The sequence below is a fragment of the Cydia strobilella genome, chromosome 4 (assembly GCF_947568885.1).
Source record: "Cydia strobilella chromosome 4, ilCydStro3.1, whole genome shotgun sequence".
Lineage (NCBI taxonomy): Eukaryota > Metazoa > Arthropoda > Insecta > Lepidoptera > Tortricidae > Cydia > Cydia strobilella.
In genome coordinates this window covers 6,250,750-6,272,052 of record NC_086044.1, presented here as the reverse complement: position 1 = coordinate 6,272,052, position 21,303 = coordinate 6,250,750, and the positions used below count along the sequence as shown (strand labels likewise).

General features: G+C 37.4%; 3 protein-coding genes across 3 annotated transcripts; all 3 read right to left on the bottom strand.

The window, feature by feature from the left end:
- Nucleotides 1–2,013: 2,013 nt before the first annotated feature.
- On the bottom strand, nucleotides 2,014–4,334 carry LOC134741013 (mannose-P-dolichol utilization defect 1 protein homolog). Its single transcript, XM_063673739.1, has 4 exons — nucleotides 4,086–4,334; nucleotides 3,487–3,685; nucleotides 2,894–3,098; nucleotides 2,014–2,344 (listed from the first exon to the last, which is right to left on the bottom strand). The coding sequence occupies exons 1-4, from the start codon at nucleotides 4,171–4,173 to the stop codon at nucleotides 2,093–2,095; spliced, it is 744 nt and encodes a 247-aa protein (XP_063529809.1). The 5' UTR covers nucleotides 4,174–4,334; the 3' UTR covers nucleotides 2,014–2,092.
- Nucleotides 4,335–7,053: 2,719 nt separating this feature from the next.
- On the bottom strand, nucleotides 7,054–13,925 carry LOC134741012 (UPF0430 protein CG31712-like). Its single transcript, XM_063673738.1, has 5 exons — nucleotides 13,671–13,925; nucleotides 13,423–13,582; nucleotides 12,951–13,151; nucleotides 11,882–11,965; nucleotides 7,054–10,523 (listed from the first exon to the last, which is right to left on the bottom strand). Exons 1-5 carry the CDS (start codon nucleotides 13,823–13,825, stop codon nucleotides 10,359–10,361), a joined length of 765 nt encoding a protein of 254 aa, XP_063529808.1. The 5' UTR covers nucleotides 13,826–13,925; the 3' UTR covers nucleotides 7,054–10,358.
- Nucleotides 13,926–16,323: 2,398 nt separating this feature from the next.
- Nucleotides 16,324–20,817, bottom strand: LOC134740962 (tubulin glycylase 3A-like). Its single transcript, XM_063673637.1, has 4 exons — nucleotides 20,696–20,817; nucleotides 18,825–19,956; nucleotides 18,216–18,731; nucleotides 16,324–17,264 (listed from the first exon to the last, which is right to left on the bottom strand). The coding sequence occupies exons 1-4, from the start codon at nucleotides 20,753–20,755 to the stop codon at nucleotides 16,324–16,326; spliced, it is 2,649 nt and encodes an 882-aa protein (XP_063529707.1). The 5' UTR covers nucleotides 20,756–20,817.
- Nucleotides 20,818–21,303: the final 486 nt, after the last annotated feature.

Here is a 21,303-nt window from a genome sequence, read left to right as displayed (position 1 = left end):
GACGGTTTCGTTTGTTATTTAACAATTTTAACGCATATCAGTGAAAGAACATGGGTCGAAATCATAAAAATAATTAATGCAAATAAAAAAAATCATTTATCCATATTTAAATACATTTTATCGTATTTTTAGTTTTAAAGTGTGTCGACAGATGGCAGTGAATTTACTGGGGGTTACAAAATTTACTATGACAGTACCGCTCTAGTATAAGTTACTCTATGCTATGCATAAGCATAATGGCTATAAAGCCAGGGTTAGTCTGGACAAGCGTAGGACAACTTACAGAATAAGAACGTGGCATTCAACCCGTGAGTGGTCGGATAGAAAACCAATAAAATGGCGGCCCACAGCCACCGTTCACGGGTGATGCGAAAATCAGTAAACTGTCGGCCACCAGCCACCAGTATAGATGGTAGGATCCTATAGATGAGCTTTACGCGTGCGTCCGTAAGGAACAGAATCGCAATGCGACAATATGATTGGTCGGGTTATTTGTTGCCCACCATAAACCATAATAAATTTACGGTGGGAAATAAAAAAAATGAGACAGTGACGAGGACAAACAATAATAGCGCTTTCTCAGCTATTCCTACTGAAAGATACATAAGACTATCCTGTTCCGTCAGTTCCTTCCCCAGAACTCCATTTTCGTCAGTATAGAAAAAAACGGCAAATTTAAAAAATATAGGTAATAAGACAGCGGAGGCAACGAAGATGAAATCAAGCGACGCATAGCCAGCCAGGTCTGCAATGGAGACTCTTTAAGATCTGGAGAGACCGTAACATAAGAATAGGAATAAGAATAATTTTTATTGACAATAGAAAACAGTTTTCAGACACATGGATACAGTGGATCCCAAACTAGGCTATGCCTGTGACTTGGGGTCCTAGAATGCAGTTGACATTAAAGAATGTTACACCTATTTTATTTAAATTTGAATAATAAAACTTCAAAACTATACTACTATAAAAGGAAAAGTTAATTTAAGAAGAGATTAATTAAAATAAGAGGAAACTTACAGCTAAAAACGACGAAACAAAGGCTCAAGACTCGCCTCGTAAGATCTCTCGTTTTCTCAGTGTTGCTTTACGGTGCTGAAACGTGGACAGTAAGGGAGAGTGAATGGAAACGCATTGATGCTTTGGAAATGTGGTGCTAGAGAAGGATGCTGCGGATATCGTGGACTCAGCGTCGCACTAATATATCCATTCTCCAAGAACTCAAGGTTACACAGACTTGCGGCTATAGTTCACTCTCGTATCTTTAAGGGCCCTCCACACTCGTGCGCGAATCGCGGCGCGAAGCCGCGAACGCGAGTGTGGACTTAGTTCGCTAATCAGCGAAATCGACTACACACTCGCGTTCAGCGGCTTCGCGCCGCGTAGTGTGGAGCGAGCTTTACGCGCAGGGAAGACGACGCCATGGAGAGGCTTGTAGTTCAGGGCAGTGGATGGCACAAGACCTAGATAGCAAATTAAAAAAGCTTAGACGCGAAGGGTAATCGTCCATAGAAAATTTGAATTTCGCGCCTTTTTTACTGAAAGTTATTCGACAGTTTTGTTTTATAGAATCGCTGTAGAGTTAAGGGCTGTCCAGACGAGGACAATTTTTGTCACTCTGATTAAATTGTCCGATCAAATCAGGTGGTGCGGACGCGAACGCTAATATAATTAGTAGTTAGTTAGTTTTTATTTAAAAATATAAGAGTCAGTAATATATATTGCATTTAATTTCTTCAATTTTTAGATTTACACCCCAGACAAATTTAAAAGGATAACATTTGTAAGTATTAGATGTCCTGGTGGTCCTGTTCCTGTTGTCTGTTATATAAAAATAAATAGCCCGTTGAAAGCATGATAGTTACTTGGAAAGTGTAAAGTTAGCAAACTGTGTGTTACTGGCAAAGTTAGGGTTCTTTTACTCATAGTTATCTGTTACTAGTAGAGCTGCTGCTGAAGTTATCAGAACATTATTGGGAAATAACCCTAATAGTAAAAAAAAAATAGAGCATGTCTATCCTTACAAATATATTATTATTCATGTACTTGTTCATTGCAATAAGACATTTTATGTACATAATAACTTATTTATTTATGTGGTCTTTCTCTTCTTCTTTCCCTTACTCTTAGTGGTTTTGTCAACATTCCAGTACCAGAGCAGTTGGAGTACCAGGGCAGCATTCGCTGCAGTAGACACACAGTATGCTAGTATGATTATTGAGTCCCCGGTCTCTTGAATGGAAGTGAATATTCTGGCGACAGAGCCGCCAAACAGAAGAAACACGGTAACAGCTGATAGCTGCCCTGTGCTGCCGTTCTTGTAGTTTGTGATTACTTGAATTGACTGAAAATAGATATTTAAGGTTAGGTATGGTCTGATAATGAAATTATCCCAATAGCCAGTAAGTTATTGTATTTTATTAAGAAAGTTAACTTTCCATAAAAAAATCTGATTGTTCAAATTATTGCTAGCATGATTTTGATTAAGCCCCCATTTAGACTATTCAAAAATTTGCATGCAATATTCAATACATTCATCCCTGTCTTGATGAGAGGAGAAAAAGTGAGGAGGCTTTCACCCAGCAGATGGGATCTGCAGTCAGCCTCAAAACAAAGTTAAAAAAAAAACAAAAATAGTAATAACCTGACTGCAGAACAAATGAAGTTTTAATAATAAAAATGAAGTGTAAAACCAATTCCTATTCATTCCCGGCTCTCAACAACCGAACTGAACTAAAGGAACTAAAATACCTAACTAGTTCGTTTGACTGAGAGTGTAGCGCATTCTTGAATAGTCTAAATGGGGCCTAACAGACATTGATATGTAAGATGCTTGTTAAAAAGCAGATAATGGTAGTTATGGAGTTTCTCAAATTACAGACATTAAACTCACCTTAGCTATAAGGATAATAGGAACATTAATGGCTTGCATATTCCACAGAATGTCTGTTGGAGTGTAGCCACTGACTAGAACCGATACTAGGGCTGCATATGTGGCAAGGAACATTGTAGCACCTCCCGTGGAACCTCCATAATGCAATACTAAAGCTGCAATTATTGCAGTTTGAATTGCTAAGAATGTTCCTTCACCCCAGGCACTGAAAAAAAAAGTAATTTCAGCTTAGTCAAACTCTTTTTGAAAACAGTAAGCTATCAATAGTTTTGAGAACTTTCTGCCTTTTTATTTAGGCTTCATTTGTCGCATATCCATTATAAAATTAACTTTTCTTTTGTTATGTTTTTACGATATGTGATCCCTTGAGGGTAAAAGCCTTTCTGCCGTAGTAATCTAAATAAATAAATATTATGGGACAATCTTAGACAAATATACCTAAATCCTATAAATATTACCTTTCAAACAACATGCAAATTACCACAGCATGAAAAATTGCTCCGCAACCTTTATTAATATGGGATGCAATGCAACACTTACATACAGATTAACTGATAAGTAATGAACAGATTAACTGATAAGTAATGACTTACCTAAATGGAAAACTCATAATATAACTGTAAGCAAAGTTAGCAGTGATGGCAAAGAGCTCCAGATACACTCCATAGACATTAATGCCCTTTGCACTTTTGCTGCCAAGAATCTTCAAGATTTGCGGCACCTTTACCAGAATGGAACCTGCTATGATTCCAATACCTAATCCTTTGCTCAATGTACTCTTAAAACAGGGAACTGGAAGATAATTATACATAGTATTTAGCATAGTAGATAATTAAAATAACAGATATACAAGACTAATGAGTAACTTTATTTTTGTAAAGCATTTTTCTGAAGTGCTTGATATTGCTTTTTCAGAGAACATTAAGCTAATACAAATCAATGCATAATGAACTCTGAACCCTGATAAGAGTATAGTAACTAAACAGATAGTTAAAGCATGCAATAAAGAATATGCAAATCATGATCCATAGCTACCTATTACTAGTTAGTAAGTTACGTAGGTAAGAATGATGTTAAATAGTGTGTTTTAAGTTGCAGTGCCCTTACGGGGTTCATAGCTGATCAGAATTCTTATGTATCACCTTATTATGTACCTATGAAGGCAATAAATGACTGAATACTGAATAATTACCATCGAGAAAGTTGTAGTTGTTAAAATATTCGTTGTAACAGTTTTCCGACAAAACGGAGAGCAGAAGTCCTTTTAAAAACTCCGCCATTTCACTAACATTTAAAATGAAACTTAGCGATTCTAATATCCGGGTGCTATCTGGGATAAAATTACATTAGGTAAATCTATTGATTAGATAAAGCGACCGATCAATATTCGTTTGGGGTCTCGATCTCACTTCGTTCACTGCATGTTCACTGTACACTGCACTACTGTACTGTCAGTTTGGCATTGTTAAATGTCAATAAAATTGTCAGTGAGACGTGGCATGGCGTCATAGACATAGTATAGTAGCAATATAGTAGTTAGTTAACGCGTCTCCTATATATTATACTACTCTTTGTTAACGCGTCAAGCGTTTTGATCACACCATTTGAAACATTGATCTACGATCTACACGTCCCATATTTTATTTTATTACAGGAATTTAGAATAACATTTTATCACTGAATGATTCTTAGACTAAACCCCCGTTCACATCTATTCCAGTAGCATTCCAGTCCGGATCATATCGTTTACATTAATTCCAGTAATTTTCATTACCCATCCAATGAATTTATATATGAAGACTATAAAGGCTGGCGTCCACTAGGCTCACCGAGGCGAATCGCAATAATTCGCCTTTTATACATTTACTATGAAACTGCGTCTATCGATGAAGAGCCGCGGCGCGTCGAATCGAATTTACCATGTCGCACTTGTAAATTCGTATGTAAGTGTGACAGGAGGCAACACGTAGAACGTGGTTCGTGATAGGCCTTCAGAAAGTCACCCGCTTGTCGCGTCGCGCACTTTCATAGACCACTGTGGTGCGGTAATCTGTTACGGCGTTTAATCGAAAAGTAAACCATGAATCCAGTCACTGGACTGTAATATAGTTGGTCAAACCAAATTGTCAGTAAATAAGAACAAAAAAAAACTATACTCATCCTTTTCTTTTGGGTGCTAGTACTAGTACTTGTGTAAGACAAAGATAATAGTAGTAGATTCTCCCTGTCTATGTTTGAAATGAGACAGTCCTTTGACAAACTATAGATGTGAACGGGGCATAACAGTGGCGCCACCCGGTCAGCCCAACATTTTTCCCATGCCGTGCGTTGTCTTAAAGCTCAATCCAGACTACATGTCGCGAAACCGCGAACGCGAACTAGACTCCACAGGCTGCGATTCGCGCACGAGTGTGAAGGAAGCTTAAGGCCTATCCAAAATGGGGTGCGGACGCAATAATACCAATTTGTGCCGCTAGTATTCGCGTTTGGCGGCATTTTTTTTTATTTAGAAAGCTCAAATATCACCATAAATTTAAAATTAGAGAAAGTGGCCAAATTGGCGTTGGCGTCCGCACCACCTGATTTGATCGGACAATTTAATCAGATTGGCGAAAAATTGTTCCCAGCTGGACAGTCCTTTAAGGTAGAGTTAGACCAAGACATAGAGTATATTGAATAGTAGGACCAAGACAAGAAAAGTCTGCAACGAATGTTGCCGTTTTGAAGTTTAAAATAGCACTTGCACCGCGACTTATCTTGGAACTCGATTAAATACTAATAGGCGTACCAACTTACTTACGTAGGAGAACCGCTTCCACACTAAAGAGCTCCTTAAACCTTGCAGCAATACGTACACGATTTTCAATACTTGCCGACGTGCCTCCCATTCCCATAGGGAGCGTGCATGACATGAACTGTAGACGGCAGCACAGAACAGAAGCCCCCTATTCATTGGCGCGAAGCATTGTCAAGTTTTCATTTTTAGATTTAAGCCACTAGATGGCAGACCCTACTATGCGAAATAGAACCAGCGTGAAGGCAGCACCAACTTAGAAGCGTGAATTGTTTTCGCTTTCGATTCAGGGCTATAACCGCGAAAATCGAAATTCGCAAATTGCGGGCATTTTTCTCTGTCACTCTTATTACGCCTTCATTGGAGTAAAAGAGAAAGATCCCTAAGAGCATTTATACGTTATTATGACGTCGCTGACGTCACTTTGCTACCTGGGATCAATACTACTCTTTGCTGGGATCCCCGCAATGAGGGCTATCGTTTTTTTGCTCACCAGTTGGCGCCTCTGTTGATGGTGGTCCAAAAGACTAAAGAACAGCTGTCAGTCATTGAAGTGACATTTCGAACTATGGAAAAGACCACCATCTACACTAGCGCCCCTAGCGGCGAATTCATACGCGTTAGCCCTCATTTGCAAATTTCGGTTTTCGCGTTAGCCCCACCGGTCACGAGATGGCAGACCCTCCAACAACAAGGCCCTCCACACTCGTGTGCGAAGCCGCGAACGCGAGTGTGGAGTCTAGTTCGCTAATCAGCGAAATCGACTCCACACTCGCGTTCGCGACTTCGCGCCGCGTAGTCTGGAGCGAGCTCTACGTCTGGAGTTAGGCTCGTGTATCTCCCCTGAGGATCTACCGCGAATTACGTTCGACGTATTGCCTCTCTGTCGCACTTGTAAATTCGTATGCAAGTGTGACAGGGAGGCAACACGAGGATCTTGGTTCGCGGTAGGCCCTCTGTGTGGCGATAAATTAAACACTCCCTGCGGTCGTGTTTTAATTTATCGCCACTCGTTTAGAATTTTCCTTTTTCAGCACTTGTATCGTAAATAATTGTTTCGATCGAAAAGCGATCGCTAAGGCATGAATTAATTCATAACAAGAAAAATAAAACACTTGTATTAGTCTAAGATTTTATTTATGAAACAATAACAATACAGTTGGGTGAATGATTCTCACGGAAAAAGTTATATTTATGAAAAATAATAGGTAGTTGCTTAAAACTTTGATAAAACCGTTCACGATCTCCGGTGCGGATGTAAAATTCTAGGTACAGAGAATTTAAGCAGAATAAGTTTTACGTTTTCCATAGGTAAATCAGTGCCTTGTTCAAGGCGTGACCTTTACGTCCAAAAAATAAACTACAGTACCTTAAATAATTCTGTATTCATCTGTAGAAATGCTATTAGGTTATGTACAGTACAATTAATTAATTTCGAAATCGTACCACTAGAATGCGACTAAAAAAAATTGAATGATAAACAAGTTTACAAGAAATTGTGTACCTAGTTTCCAAACATTGCAATTGGTAATCGAATTTTTTGCAATACTAACCCATGTTTGATACTAATTGATAAACTGATACAAACAGAATATATACAATAATAATTATTAACAGTAATTTATTAAGCCTAGACATTTGTTTGAAAATTACAACGGCGTAATCATGGTGCATTAACTTTCAGAATTTCAAGGTTTATTATGCACTTAAAATAATATCTACAACTATATCCACTATTAGCATATTTTGTACAGTCAGGTGACAAAACGGGTGCATTGTTTATTCATATTATTCAGGTAGTGAAGACGTTTTCGAGATGTTTAACCTCTTGTATGTATGTTAAGGATCCTGGCGAATTTTTACTTTTTAGTCATCTTTTTACATTTGCACACATTTTAATACTCGACTCGACTGTACATAATGCTTATGAAGCTTAATTTGCTGAATGCTGATCATTTACAAAAAACCTAGCAAACATAAGAAACATATTAAATGTAATCACCCGGTAAAGAAGAGACGCTTTCCACATAGATTTTCGAACATTGACCCGCCTGTTGTTATCTTTGGACGCGCATAATTATTATAGTCTGCATCTTCTCAAATGATTTTGACGCCTAAGACGGTAATCTGTTCATGGCACACAATGACTGACCGCTCACAGAAAAGAAACAATGGTTTTTGTTTAACAGATTACCGTCTTAGGCGTAAAAATCATTTGACAGACGTTTTAGTTAATATTATTTCGTTTTACCACTAAGGCTGAGGCATAAAATAATGAAAGGAAAAAAATATTGGCTATTTTACTGTACTCTATAGTATACTATTGCATCTATTATTCTATTGAGCAGTTTACTTCTTATATTTAGAAGGCAGTCCACGGACATTTAGTATCAATGGCAGGTATTGCTTGTATTAGTTGTTAAAAAACGCACCAACTTAGAGAAGTAAATTATTAGGATTCGTTCATTTAAAAGTAAAGATAACATTCTAGCCGAAAAATTATCAATTTAGAAAAGTATTACGATCAAATTACAATGATAAAATGTGAATAAATAGGACATAGTTAACCCTTTGGACGCCAATGAACGATATATAGTTCAACTATAGGTTCAACGCCAAATACCGATTAATCGGTCATAGACCACAGAGCAACATAAACCTACATGCATATGCATAAAGTTCAATTTCAGTTTTGACACTTCGGTGACGTGGCGTCTGGATGACTGCCTTTGTGTTTGACACGGCGTCGAAAAGGTTAACTGCGGGCAAACCGCTAACCACTTCGTTGTTCGCAAGGGCCTGACACTCTTTGATAGAGAAAGGTAGTCTTATTGCGATTCCTATAAGAGGAAAGAGATAATAGTGCCATGCTTTGTCTTTATCACCGACCGGGAATTTTTGCATGGTCAGGTTATGGCATCATAGCAAGGAGGCGATGGCGAAATACCGAAATTTATAAGTGAAAGAGAAAAAGGATTATGCTGCCATACAGGAAACTGTCAATACATGTGTCGTTTTCCAGCAAAAGGTACCACTTTGTCGCTTGCCATAAGTACGCTCGGACAGGTTATTCGTATAAAGATTAGCTAGCAAATTTCGTCCTTATGGTAAGCGACAATGTGGTACCTTTTACTTGAAAACGTCACACATGAATATGTCTCTCTTACCCCTGGTCGCTCGGTTTCATGTCTATAAGTACTTGTATATACAATGTCTATGGTTGTTCATTATGCAAAAGCGAGAGAGGCAGATAACGAAATGTCGATTCTCGTTTTTGCGGTAGGCGCTCTTTATTATTCTTACGTATAAAAATGTACAACTTAATAACATTATATTTTCTTCGTGCTTCTTTCCGTATTTTAAAGTTAACATAATAGTGACAAGTGCAATGGCGTTTACAGCAGACATTTTCGATTTTGATACCTACGTAGGTAATGTAGGTAAAATAAATAATAATTTACACGCGGGTAAAATGTTATGCCAGAAAAAAGTAAATACCTAAATTAATATATAAGGTGTCCAGTTGTTAGAAAGTGGCCAGTAATAGATGATTTACCCAACCAGAAAAGACATACAAAAGTATGTTACTTAACTGTCATATACTTATTTTCATAAATGGTTGATTTTTTGATTCCGTCGATGGTTTCTTCTTCATCTCATTCATTTAATACTCGTTTGATAGGGAATGCCATAGTTATTGGCCACTACAACTACATAGTAATTGGCCACCTCTAACAAATCAAAAAGAAACAAACCAATAGCCTTCAATTGTTAAGAGTGGCCAATAACTATAGCAGTCACCCTACGCCATTCCCTGTAACTCCTTTCCCGCTTAGAGCGCTTTTGACAAGGTCTTAAGAGGATTAAGCTGGTTTTACTGTATTAACATTCTTAACTAGACATTACTGTAAATAATATAATATGTTAAGTTAAAATAAACATTTGTTATGTCAGTGTACATCTGTTTAAGAAGGTTGTGTTTAATGTCTGCTCTAAACGATGTTCTTGACTCGGCTAACTGCATGCGTATTCATACTGTCTATGCAGTTCAATATAAAAAATACACATAAATTTAATGCATTTGCATGTACCTATTTCCCGCCATGTAATCAGGGCTACCGGCTACAGGGCGTTTAATTTCACCGCTAGTGGCGGTAGTGTATATGGAGGTCTTTCAAAACGTCAAATGCATAGAAGTTTTTGGGGGTTTCAAGCTTTTTTATCGGGAATTTTCACTCCTTATTCATAATTGTGGTAAATATTTGTCCATCTTTGATTAATCATGGTATAGCTCAATAAATGCTAGTGGTTTAAAAAAAGTGCCAACTAAAATATATGCAAAATTAAACAGGTTGAAAAAATGGCACATTTAGATGTTAAAATACCTTTGTGTATATTAGAACGTATTGATTTTATAAAAATAAGCATAGAAGAATTTTGAGATCTGTTTTTCTGGACCTACATCTACAGTGGCGCCAACTGGTGAGCACAAAAACGGTAGCCCTCATTGGAAATTAAAACAATCTTTTTTTATTTATTACAAGATTTGGCCACAAATGTTGTTCTAGACAATCAAGTTATTTTGAATAAAGTACTAGTTTACACTACACCTACTTAGGAGAATGTTATGAATGCATGGTTCACAAAGTTCACAATCCACATGTTTTGTACTCATGAGAGTGGTTTCAGAGAGAATGACAATTTAGGTCGCGAGTTGTTTTTACCTAAGATTTTCTTTTGTTCCTCCTTAATTCTCTTTTCTTGTTCTTTTTTCAGTTTCTGTTTTTCTTCATCCATTTTTCTCTGTTCTTCAATCATTGCTAACCGTTCCTCCGCCTGGAAATTAAGTTAGCACATTATGTTACCAAGTTACCATTAATTAACTTGGGTTGATGTAAATTAATCACACTTGTTTAAATTCCAAACTAGCGGCAATTCTAACTAGTCACATAATCTTCGCTTTAAAAACATCGAAGATACTACACAAAAGGCCTTGGCATTACTTTAAATGTCCGTTATATTCGACTTATGAGGCAAATATTTTAAAAAGTATTCACAAAAGAACTGTTCTAGAAACCTTAACCTTATTTTTAAAGATCTATCAAATGATATGTCATATGTTGATATATACAGATATTTTTTTTCACTTTTTGTATGTATGGAGTGCCTCCACCTCTAAATATATTTTTTTAGGATTCCGTAATAGAAGGGTAAAAACGGGACCCTATTACTAAGACACCGCTGTCTGTCTGTCCGTCTGTCACCGGGCTGTATCTAATGAACCGTGATAGCTAGACAGTTGAAATTTTCACAGATGATGTATTTATGTTGCCGCTATAACAAGAAATACTAAAAACAGAATAAAATAAATATTTAAGTGGGGCTCCCACACAACAAACGTGATTCTTTTGCCGTTTTATGCGTAATGGTACGGAACCCTTCGTGCGCGACTCCGACTCGCACTTGGCCGGTTTTTTTTAATTTAACTTCTAAACTTTGTAACGGTTCACAAAGCACACAAAATATTATGTTCTAAATTTAATTCATATATTCCTTACAGTTTTTGAGATAACAGACAGACAGACACAAGGAAGGACGGACAGACAGAGACGACGAAAGCTACACTATAAGGGTTACGTTTTTGCCGTTATGGCTACGGAATGACATGTTGAGAAAACAAACATACCAGCAAAGAATTAACAAAGTCGCTTCCTGCTGTCTGTCTGTTCCTATGTATGCTTAGATCTTTAAAACTACGCAACGGATTTTGATGCGGTTTTTTAAATGGATAGAGTGATTCAAGAGGAAGGTTTATATGTATAATACATCAGCATTGCACCCGTGCGAAGCCGGGGCGGGTAGCTAGTGATCTCATATCAATGTGATTGTGACAACACAGGCTCAAAATTGCATGGCCACACTATGAATTAATGAATTCATAATGTGTCCACGCTATTTTGCAGCTTACTGTACCAAGCGGCGCGGAAATCAAATTTCTTGACCATATATGTGATACTGATAAATGGCAAACATGCTTGATGTGTGGCATGTATGAAATGGTTAAATGCTGTGAAGAGGTCGGCTGGTGGCAGTCAGCACCATGCAGTCTAGTCCACATGTACAAAATGGAGGCAAATCACAAGTGGCCGAGATCCTCAGCAGAGAAAGAAGAAAATAATTTGAGATATACTCACCAACTTGCGTTGGGCTTCTTCAATCCGTCTATTATTTTCCGCCATGATATCCTCCAGCTCTTTCCTTTTACGAGCTTCTTCCTCCTGAATGACAGAAATTAAATATTAGCACATTTTTAAACATTTGTGGTCAAACATTGATAAACCAAAGACTTGGTATAAATTAAATTAAAGCCCACATTGGACATATTCTACAAATTATTAAGTACATATTTATATTCTATAATATAATAAGAGTTTAAGCTTTCATAGCTTTTTCCTGTATTATGTTTTAAAGTAAGATAAAACAAAAACAATCTTTTGTTGAGGGGTGAAATAGTCATATTAAGTAAATCATCCCCTTGTACAAGAAAATTAAGTTTTACATATCAAATTAAATTATAACCTGTTACAGGTAAATTCACAAAAGCTGGCACACCTTAAGTGAACATCCTGTCAAATCAACCCGTTCATTATCATCATGACATACACACATACAAACTTTCAATCACTCATCTCTTGCCAGCTTTGGCGAATTAACCTGTATGTTACAGAAAAGGTTTTTATACAAAAAATTAATTCAAGAAATACCTTCAGGATTCACGACTGGCTCTCCAAGCTGCAACTCCATTAAATTCTTAGTGCTTCTGGTGCTTGCTCAGTCTTCCGACCTGACTTATAGACTACGTGACTGCCAAGGACAGTCAAGTGAACAGTTTTAAAAAACTAGCGATCTGCCACGACGGCACTTACATAAGGGCAGGGCATCCTGCCTTGGCAGGAAAATGTGCATGTAAGGAATGTCCAGTTAACATTCAAACAGCCACTAGGGCAGTAACAACAGTAATGAATTTAAGAAATTATTCTTGTACACACTCGATCTACACCTGACTGGACCTTTAACATGATCGAAATAATACTTTCATTAGTTTCTTTTGTATTTTTAAAGTTGTCATAAGTATTGCATTACTTAAGTGTTTATTAGTTGCGAGAACAAGGTCTGTAGTCGCAGGGAGGGGTTTGTCATGTGGAAAAGCAATGTAGGAATCGTTGCGTTTTCACATGACTGTGAGGGGTTGGTGGCAGCTACCTGTCGAGCGAGCTCCTCCCGGCGCTGCTGCTCTCTCTGTCTCTCCAACTCTTCCATCATCTCTTTTTCCATCTTGCGCTTTGCTTCCTCGACTCTCTTAGCTACTTCTTGTTCAATTTCGTCTTTTCTCTTTTCTAATTCTTCTTCAACTCTTTTCTTGACAAGGAGCTCTATTCTTTTTGCGGCTTCTTCTTCTACCACCTGAAAAATAAAATAGTTTTATTTCACAATTCAGTCAATATCAAAAGTAGTTACTGTAGGCTAAACGATTTTCAGAATCATATGCTGCATTAAAAGGAGATACAAGTTGGCATTTTATAAACAATAATAAAACTATTAAATGATTTTTAAATTACTATTTGGATCTTATAAAAACATAAACAACAAACATTCTGAGAACTCAAAAATTCATACTTTATTAAAGTACCTAAAACAAGTTAATATAACTAAGCATGCCTGGAAAATGAATAACCTTTTGTTCTGCTTCTCTAACACGTCTCTGTCTCTCCATTTCCGCCAGACGATCCACTTCATCCATTTTACTACGTCCTTTAGACTTTTTCCTATGACTCCTGCCTCCATCATAGGATGCTTCACTACTTGTAGACGATGTAACGGAATGTGACCTTTTCCTGCAAAATTATAATTATTAGCACAATATGAGACGGCATTTTTAAATAGTATAAATCAATACATCACGCTGATAATCACTTTATTTACCTTGATTTAGAGCTTCGTTCCTTCGGTTTATCGGTATGTTTAGAGCTTCTGCTACGCGATGTGGATCGATCCTTGGAGCGGCTCTTCTTTCTCGAATGTTTACTACTCTTGTGATGGCGTCTTGGAGATTTACTTCTTGATCTCGAACGACCCATAGTTAGATAAATGCGTGGAAATATAGAAAAATACTCGTATGAATATTAAAAATTCACCATGCCTATAACACAGATTATGACACCATCCATTTTGTAAGAACAAGCGATACAGATAACAGTAACACAACGTTGTGTATTATATCGCACCGTTATGTTGGCGAACCTTAATTTGATAGTTTTAGATTTTTATGAAATGGGGCCATAAGAAAAAAAAACATTAAACTGGCAAAGGCGTGAAATTTAAACTGTATGGAAGATCGCACCATCTTTCAATGTTGCCGTTTTTCTACGGACAATAGGGGATATTACTGCAATGTTCTGCCACAAGAGTGCAGCAGTAGCCCGTTTAGTAAACCATAGAGTACTTATACATATTTTTTTTTTATGTTTATTTATTTATAGAGGGCATGGAGACTGTATAAAGGAGCCAAATCTCTATATATGAAAAGTGTCCATCAAAAAACAGTAATTAGGCGGCGCCACCATGCACCGAAATACTACCTAAAACAACCTACGTAATTTGGTCGGGTTATTTGTTGCCTTATATGGTTCATGTTATACTCATGTCCCAGAGCCTAACTAGCGCCACCGGAGAGATTAGGAACTATTATTTAAAGCTTAACGCGGTCACTTTTACAACAATTCTGCCATAAGAGATTGCGATCCTTTCTATACCATCCATAATAGAGGGTTTTAAGTAATTATACATATTGTGCCTTTAACAGTTTTTTTGACAATTTTTCAGATATGGATGGCATAGAAAGGATGTCAATCTCTTTGGCAGAATTGTTTCAAAAGTGACCAGCTTTCAGTATGGATGGTATAGAAAGGATCGCAATCTCTTATGACAGAATTGTTGTAAAAGCGACCGCGTTAAGCTTTAAATAATAGTTCCTAATCTCTCCGGTGGCGCTAGTTAGGCTCTGGGACATGAGTATAACATGAACCATATAAGGCAACAAAACCCGACCAAATTACGTATGTTGTTTTTGGTAGTATTTCGGTGTATGGTGGCGCCGCCTAATTACTGTTTTTTGATGGGCACTTTTCATACATAGAGATTTGGCTCCTTTATACAGTCTCCATGGCTTTTAGCTGTAAATAAAAGTTCCTAATCTCTCCGGTGGCGCTAGGTAGGCTCTGAGACCAAAGAGTATTGTAATATATAGGACCCGACCAAATTACGTAGGTTGTTTCTGGTATGTTGTCAGGAATGTTAAATCGTGTTTTTAATTTTGTCGCATTGCGTATGTTCTGTCCCCCACGGTCGCACGGGTGCACATCTATATAAAATACTAAGCCCGCTCCAGACTACGCGGCGCAAAGCTGATTAGCGAACTCGACTCCAGACTCACGTTCGCGGCTTCGCGCCGTGATTCGCGCATGGGTGTGGAGGGCCCCTAGGTGTATGGTCTAGGTACTTCAAGTTCAGTGTATGGTGGCGCCGCCTATTTACTGTTTTTTGATGGACACTTTTCATATATAGAGATTGACATCCTTTCTATACCATCCATATTTTCAGAGATAATAAAATATGACATTGATGCACCAAGGCGGTTTGTTTGCAGAGAACCTACCGGGAAACGAGAATCCGAAATTTCGCTATCTGCCTCTTTATCGCTCGAATATGCAAGAATGACAGATGTTAGATAACAAAATTTCGATTTTCTTGTTTTGTGATAGACCCTTAAACCCCCCATTCACACTCCTACATTGCAGTCCTACCTACCAGAGGACCTACCACGAAAGACGAAAATCGAAATTTCGCTATCTGCCTCTCTATCGCTCGTGCGATAAACTATAATATCTAGTGATAGAGAGGCAGATAAAGAAATTACGCTTTTCGTTTTTCGCGGTAGACCCTCGTGTCGGTGCTCTTGCAATACCGTTAATTGTGCTATTTCTAAAAAAATATATACCTATTTTGGTGATTTTTGATCACATACACAGCGAATTCCTTTATATATTTCAATAAAACCTGCTAAGCCCGTGTTTTTCATTGTAAAGGAAATGGGGACTACGTTTGTATGGAAAGGCAGCTTCGGGGCGGTCGTCCACTTTCGTCTTAACGTTTTAACCGACTTCAATTCCAAGAAGGAGGAAGTAGGTATTCAGTTGTGGTTTTTTTTTTACTCACCAATTATTCCGAGCCCCGAGGTCTGATTGTGATTTGAATGATTTTTAGTAGTATATTACGATACAAATATAGGAAATTCGTAAAGAGTGATAATTAGCACATTACGCAACTATGTCGAAAGTTTAAAGGGCCATATGCTGTAAAACGTTGTACGACACATGTGCGAATAGGTAATCCGCAACTCGTGTCGATTATTGCCACTCGTTTTGAATTTACTATTTTTCGCACTAGTATACGTTATGTCATGTAAGTTTTGTTTTGTATATCATTCATAGGTATATCAGGTATAAGGTTCTATTCTAACATTTATATAAATCGAAATAAATACAAAGTTATCTGTTGAGTTTTACTTTATACGGACTTATGCTTTTTTCAAGTTAATTTTATTCAAATTGCGATCTCTTTCTTCCTTTTCTTTTCTGATTAAGAAATCAAGCAAATTCATGAGAGCCTGTGCAGTATCGTCCTGTTGTTCTGAACAATTATTGGTTGGTTTTGAATTTGCTTCTTCATTGTCAAATAGTGGATTCATTTTTTCAGTAGGCGATGATAAACCTGCTAGCAACACATTTTCAAGATGCCTCAAATCTACCGAGTTTTTGTCACTAAAACTGCCACCTGGTTTAATTAACTCTTCATTTGCGGACCTGTGTGATTTTTCACTTGTGCGGACATTTATATTTGACACTACTGTCTCAATTATACCGGTCAAATTGTCTGACTCGTCACTTGTTGTGGAAACATTTATATTTGACACTACTGTCTCAATTATACCGGTAAAATTGTCTGACTCGTCACTTGTTGTGGAAACATTTATATTTGACACTACTGTCTCATTATTATTCACTACTGTCTCAATTATACCGGTCAAATTCTCTGACTCTTCACTTGTGCGAACATTTATATCTGACATTACTCTCTCAATTATACCAGTCAAATGGTCTGCAATAAACGACTGTGATTCTATTTTCCCTTCAGAGCTTGAACATTGGTTTTCAAAATCTGGTATCTCTAGATTCTCTACAAGTTCATCACTTTCTTCGCAGTAATGCTCTGCCTCTTTCTCGTAAGTATTTTTCATCATTTTCATTACCGCGGCTATGTCCAGCTCGTTGCTAACATTTAAGTCATAATGCGGTTCATTGAATACATATTTTCCTTTATAAAAGTAGGAAGACGGAAGGCTGTAACCACGTACAATGAGGTCCCCACCTGAATGCCGTGGTAAGGTATAAGGTTGTCGGTAAATGCATTCAAATTTTCCGGTGGAAGAATTTGGATCATTGGCATAATCGATGACAACTGAAAATAACAACAGGTACTTTAATCTCTACCTAAGTACTTACTTAAGTACCTAGTTAATACTTCATTAACCTTTTCGACGCCGTATCAAACACAAAAGCAGTCATCCAGACGCCACGTCACCGAAGTGTCAAAACTGAAATTAAACTTTATGCTAATGCATTTAGCTCTATGTTGCTCTATGGCCTATGACTGATTAATCGGTCCTTGGCGTTGAACCTACGGTGCGTATATATCGGTCATTGGCGTCCAAAAGGTTAACAAAAAAAGGATCATTTGAAATCTTTAAAAATCTCTTTTTGTCTCAGGGATCGTAGGACTACTTGCTATTAATTGCCTTAAGTTGGTATTTTCTTAACAATATAACTAATTTTGGCATAATTTTGTTTCTGATATGTCACGTAGGTAAAACCTCTTAAAAGGTCTTTCAACGATTTGCCCAATAGCTTTACTGAGTGACCTTACATGTTCGCTGATGACCTAAAGATAGCACGAGTGGTAGAAAATACACGCGACGCCTTATTGCTGCAGAATGACATTAACAAACTGTTTGACTGGTGTAAAAACAATGATATAGAACTTAATATTAATAAATGCACGCAAATTACATTTACTCAGAAGCATAAAAACCCTTCAGTAATAAAAAAAGCATCTAAACCCCTCGGTTTCATAATTAGAAATACAAAATCTTTTCGAAAAGCAAAAACGAAAGTTTTTCTATTCAACTCACTAGTACGCAGCACACTCGAGTATTGTGAGGTTGAGTGGCGCCCACATTACGCAGTGCACAGTCTTATAGAACGAATTCAAAAACGACTCCTGAACCACTTAGCATACTCTTCACTGTAGAGTCTACAGCTAACAGCAGGAGGATTAAAAGTTATGCTGCTCGCTTTAAACATTTTGAAATCATTAGAAAATAGAAGCTATCTATAATATTAAACTAAGTACCTTTTATAATATCTCTTATAGCATCCGGACATATCTTAGCAGTGACTGGAGTAGTAGGATGCAGATCAGGACAGGAGTTAATCTCAATTAACCACGGCTTATACTCCTTGTCTAACATAAAGTCGCAACCATACAACTCGAAACGGTTTTTACATGGAATCAGTGAATCCTGACAACCTAGCACTATGCTTCTTATGGCCTTTTTCATTCCCGGGTAGATTATATTGTCCCACACATTTTCCTTTCCATTTTTTTGTAAATATCTTTTGAAGGTATCCGAGTCCCACATGTTGGTTAGAGGCAGTTCCTCGTGGCGGTTTTCACAATTTGTATATTTTTTTTGCACTGCGTTGTTCGTTAGATGGATCGACTCATGGTAGTTCTTCAGGTTGTATTTTTGTGTGCTGAACTTCAAATAGCAGTCCTTATACATCCATATAACTAAAGGACATGTACTTGTAATAAGATAGTATTGTCGTATGTCAAATTTTGTCTCGTGTATGAGTAATGGTTCTTCTGTAAAAGAACAATAACACAGAATTACTTATTGGTTAAACGAATTAGAAGAGCTGGCTGGGTAGAAACGTGTTTGAGAAGAAAGATGCTCACCAATATATTTTTGTAAGACGTATTTCGCTTTGGTCTTATTTAATATGTCATCGACGTCTTCTAATCTAGAAGCTAATCTTATGCCTCTGCCCCTACACCAATGAGCAGGTTTTATTATCCAAATATTGTGACATCCTTCGCAACTTAATTGTGGTCGGTACTTATAAATTTCTTTCAATATAAATTTCGCGTAACTTAAGTATAGACTCAATTGTTCTTGTTTATCAGTGTCAAAATGGGCGGTCTTTGAAATTATACGGGAGTAATTTTTCATAAACGTGTTCCACTGGCCTGCAGATACATTACTTACTGATTTGTCTATATCTTTATTCTGTTTCCTATACAAGTATTCTTTACACCTGTTTATTGCAAAGAGGATGATTTTTATAGACACCGTACCATTAGAGACGAACACAGGACGGTCATTGGCGACCATTGACAGCACCCACTTCAGTAAGCTTGTACAAGCTGTAACTTTAAAATCGTTCTTGAAACTATCTATTTCACTACGGTCGAAGCTATAGTATGTCCGCGGACAATACACTTCGGCTATACCTTCTATATAAAACCAGTAGTTTCTTTTTATGGCTGAGCAGAGTCCTTGCTTCGTTGTCCAAGCAGCGTCTATCTGTAACTTGTTGACTGTAGGTACGTAATCCTTTGTCATGTCTATGGTACTGCCCTTTTGCGCCTGGTACTCCTTGGTGCGCCATATAAAACTGGGTGAATATTTTTCTACAAAATGGGATAGGAGGAGGGTTTCTAGCTCGTTTCTGATCTCGTGTTTGGGTGTGCGGCCGCTGTAAATATTTTTCATGTTCATGCGTTGCGAGGGAAGCTTTTCCACCCATCCTCGTTCGGCCAAAGCGTCACGTACGGTCTTGCAGGTACCATACACTGAGAATATTTTATTTTTCCTTACGGCGTCAGCAGCCAAGTTTTTCAGGTGCATGTATCGTGTGCTTCTTGATTGGCAATTACCAATAATTTGCATTTTCTCTTTCGGTGACAAACCCCTACATTTGTATGTTCCTTCATATGGTCCCAATCTCATTTTAGGCTTGTGTGAAAGTCTGTCGGGAACGTACGAGTATACGCGCGTATGTTTCATTACTGTTGGACTTAATTTTTTCTGGAATTAAGTTGAATTCATGTCATGAGTAATACTTATAATGTGGATATTAAATGTAAGTATTTTCTATGAATTTTAAGTATTTACAAATATTTATATATTATACATATCCGTTGTCTAATGAAATGAAATGAAAAATTTCGGAATTTATGTACGAAATATCATTTGATATTAAGTACCAGTCGCTTTTCGGTGAAGGAAAACATCGCGAGGACACCGGACTAATCCTATCCTAATGGTTTGGAAGGTCAGATGGCAGTCGCTTTCTTCAAAAACGCCGGGATAACGCGAGGAAGACGATGACATATTGTATAAGTCCCCACAACACAAGCCTTATTGATCTTACTGTGGGACTTAGTCAATTTGTGTAATAATGTCCGATAATATTTATTTATTATTGATCCATATCCATCCATCCACAACCATCTGGTGAAGTCGATTGACTCGCTTTGCTAAAAAATATTATAATTGAAGATATACTGTTTTTATTGCCATTAACTCATGTATATGGCGGAGGTCTTCATACCGCCTATGGATTGCTCCTTAAACTATTAGTATGACATACTTATTTGACTACCTACTTATTCGGCCCGATTCGAACTTTAACATACGTCAAATATTACGTCTAGATACGATATGGACTAGATATGTCAGTCTCAAAAGTGGCGTTTTTGTTTGAAGAATATTTGTTATATTTGACGTATCTTAAAGTTTGAATCGGGCCGATATTCAAAACTACCTTTGTCCCGGGTACCCTGGAATACACTTTGGTAGTAGGTACGCTAACTGGCGTTGGCATTTTCAGACTAGTACTCGCTGGCAGCCTTCGTGAGGTGCCGTTGGTAAGATCGGGGATCTGCTGTTGCTAGAGGTGTTAAAAGAATTAGACTAAGAAGGTATGGCCGAATTCATAAACATCTTTATTACGAGCCAAAGTTCCAAAAATATGTATTTACACGAACTTATTGTCAGTCTCATGGGTGTGTAAATATATTTTTGAAACCTGTAAAGATGTTTGTTAATTAGACTGTAGTCTCATAACAGTCATAACTGTACATCGGTGGATTCTTTGCAATAAGTTTATGTAAATTATGAATGACATGACGAATATTCAGATGATCTTGACGCAATAAAATCTGAATACCCTCTATAAACTTCAAATTATTTGTGATGAACTTTTTTTCTATGTAATATTAAAATTTGAATAATTTTCTCAAGATGCTACGAATACGAAAAGCTGCGCCGGAGACCGTATTCACGTCTGTGGAGGAAGCGAGTGCTAAAGTTAGACCAAGCTAAGTTAGCAGCGATTTTGACAGACAGTCCAAACTGTGCAAGTGTTATTTA

Coding starts and splice junctions, on each gene's coding strand:
- LOC134741013 (XM_063673739.1), bottom strand. CDS start 4,173: ATGGCGGAGTTTTTAAAAGGACTTCTGCTCTCCGTTTTGTCGGAAAAC. Junction 3,686..4,085: donor CAACTACAACTTTCTCGATG/GTAATTATTCAG, acceptor ATTATCTTCCAG/TTCCCTGTTTTAAGAGTACA. Junction 3,099..3,486: donor ATTATGAGTTTTCCATTTAG/GTAAGTCATTAC, acceptor TTTTTTTTTCAG/TGCCTGGGGTGAAGGAACAT.
- LOC134741012 (XM_063673738.1), bottom strand. CDS start 13,825: ATGGGTCGTTCGAGATCAAGAAGTAAATCTCCAAGACGCCATCACAAG. Junction 11,966..12,950: donor GGGAGGAGCTCGCTCGACAG/GTAGCTGCCACC, acceptor TCTGTCATTCAG/GAGGAAGAAGCTCGTAAAAG. Junction 10,524..11,881: donor AAGAAGCCCAACGCAAGTTG/GTGAGTATATCT, acceptor CTTAATTTCCAG/GCGGAGGAACGGTTAGCAAT.
- LOC134740962 (XM_063673637.1), bottom strand. CDS start 20,755: ATGCCAACGCCAGTTAGCGTACCTACTACCAAAGTGTATTCCAGGGTA. Junction 19,957..20,695: donor CCAGGGTACCCGGGACAAAG/GTAGTTTTGAAT, acceptor ACTTAATTCCAG/AAAAAATTAAGTCCAACAGT. Junction 18,732..18,824: donor CGTCTTACAAAAATATATTG/GTGAGCATCTTT, acceptor GTTCTTTTACAG/AAGAACCATTACTCATACAC.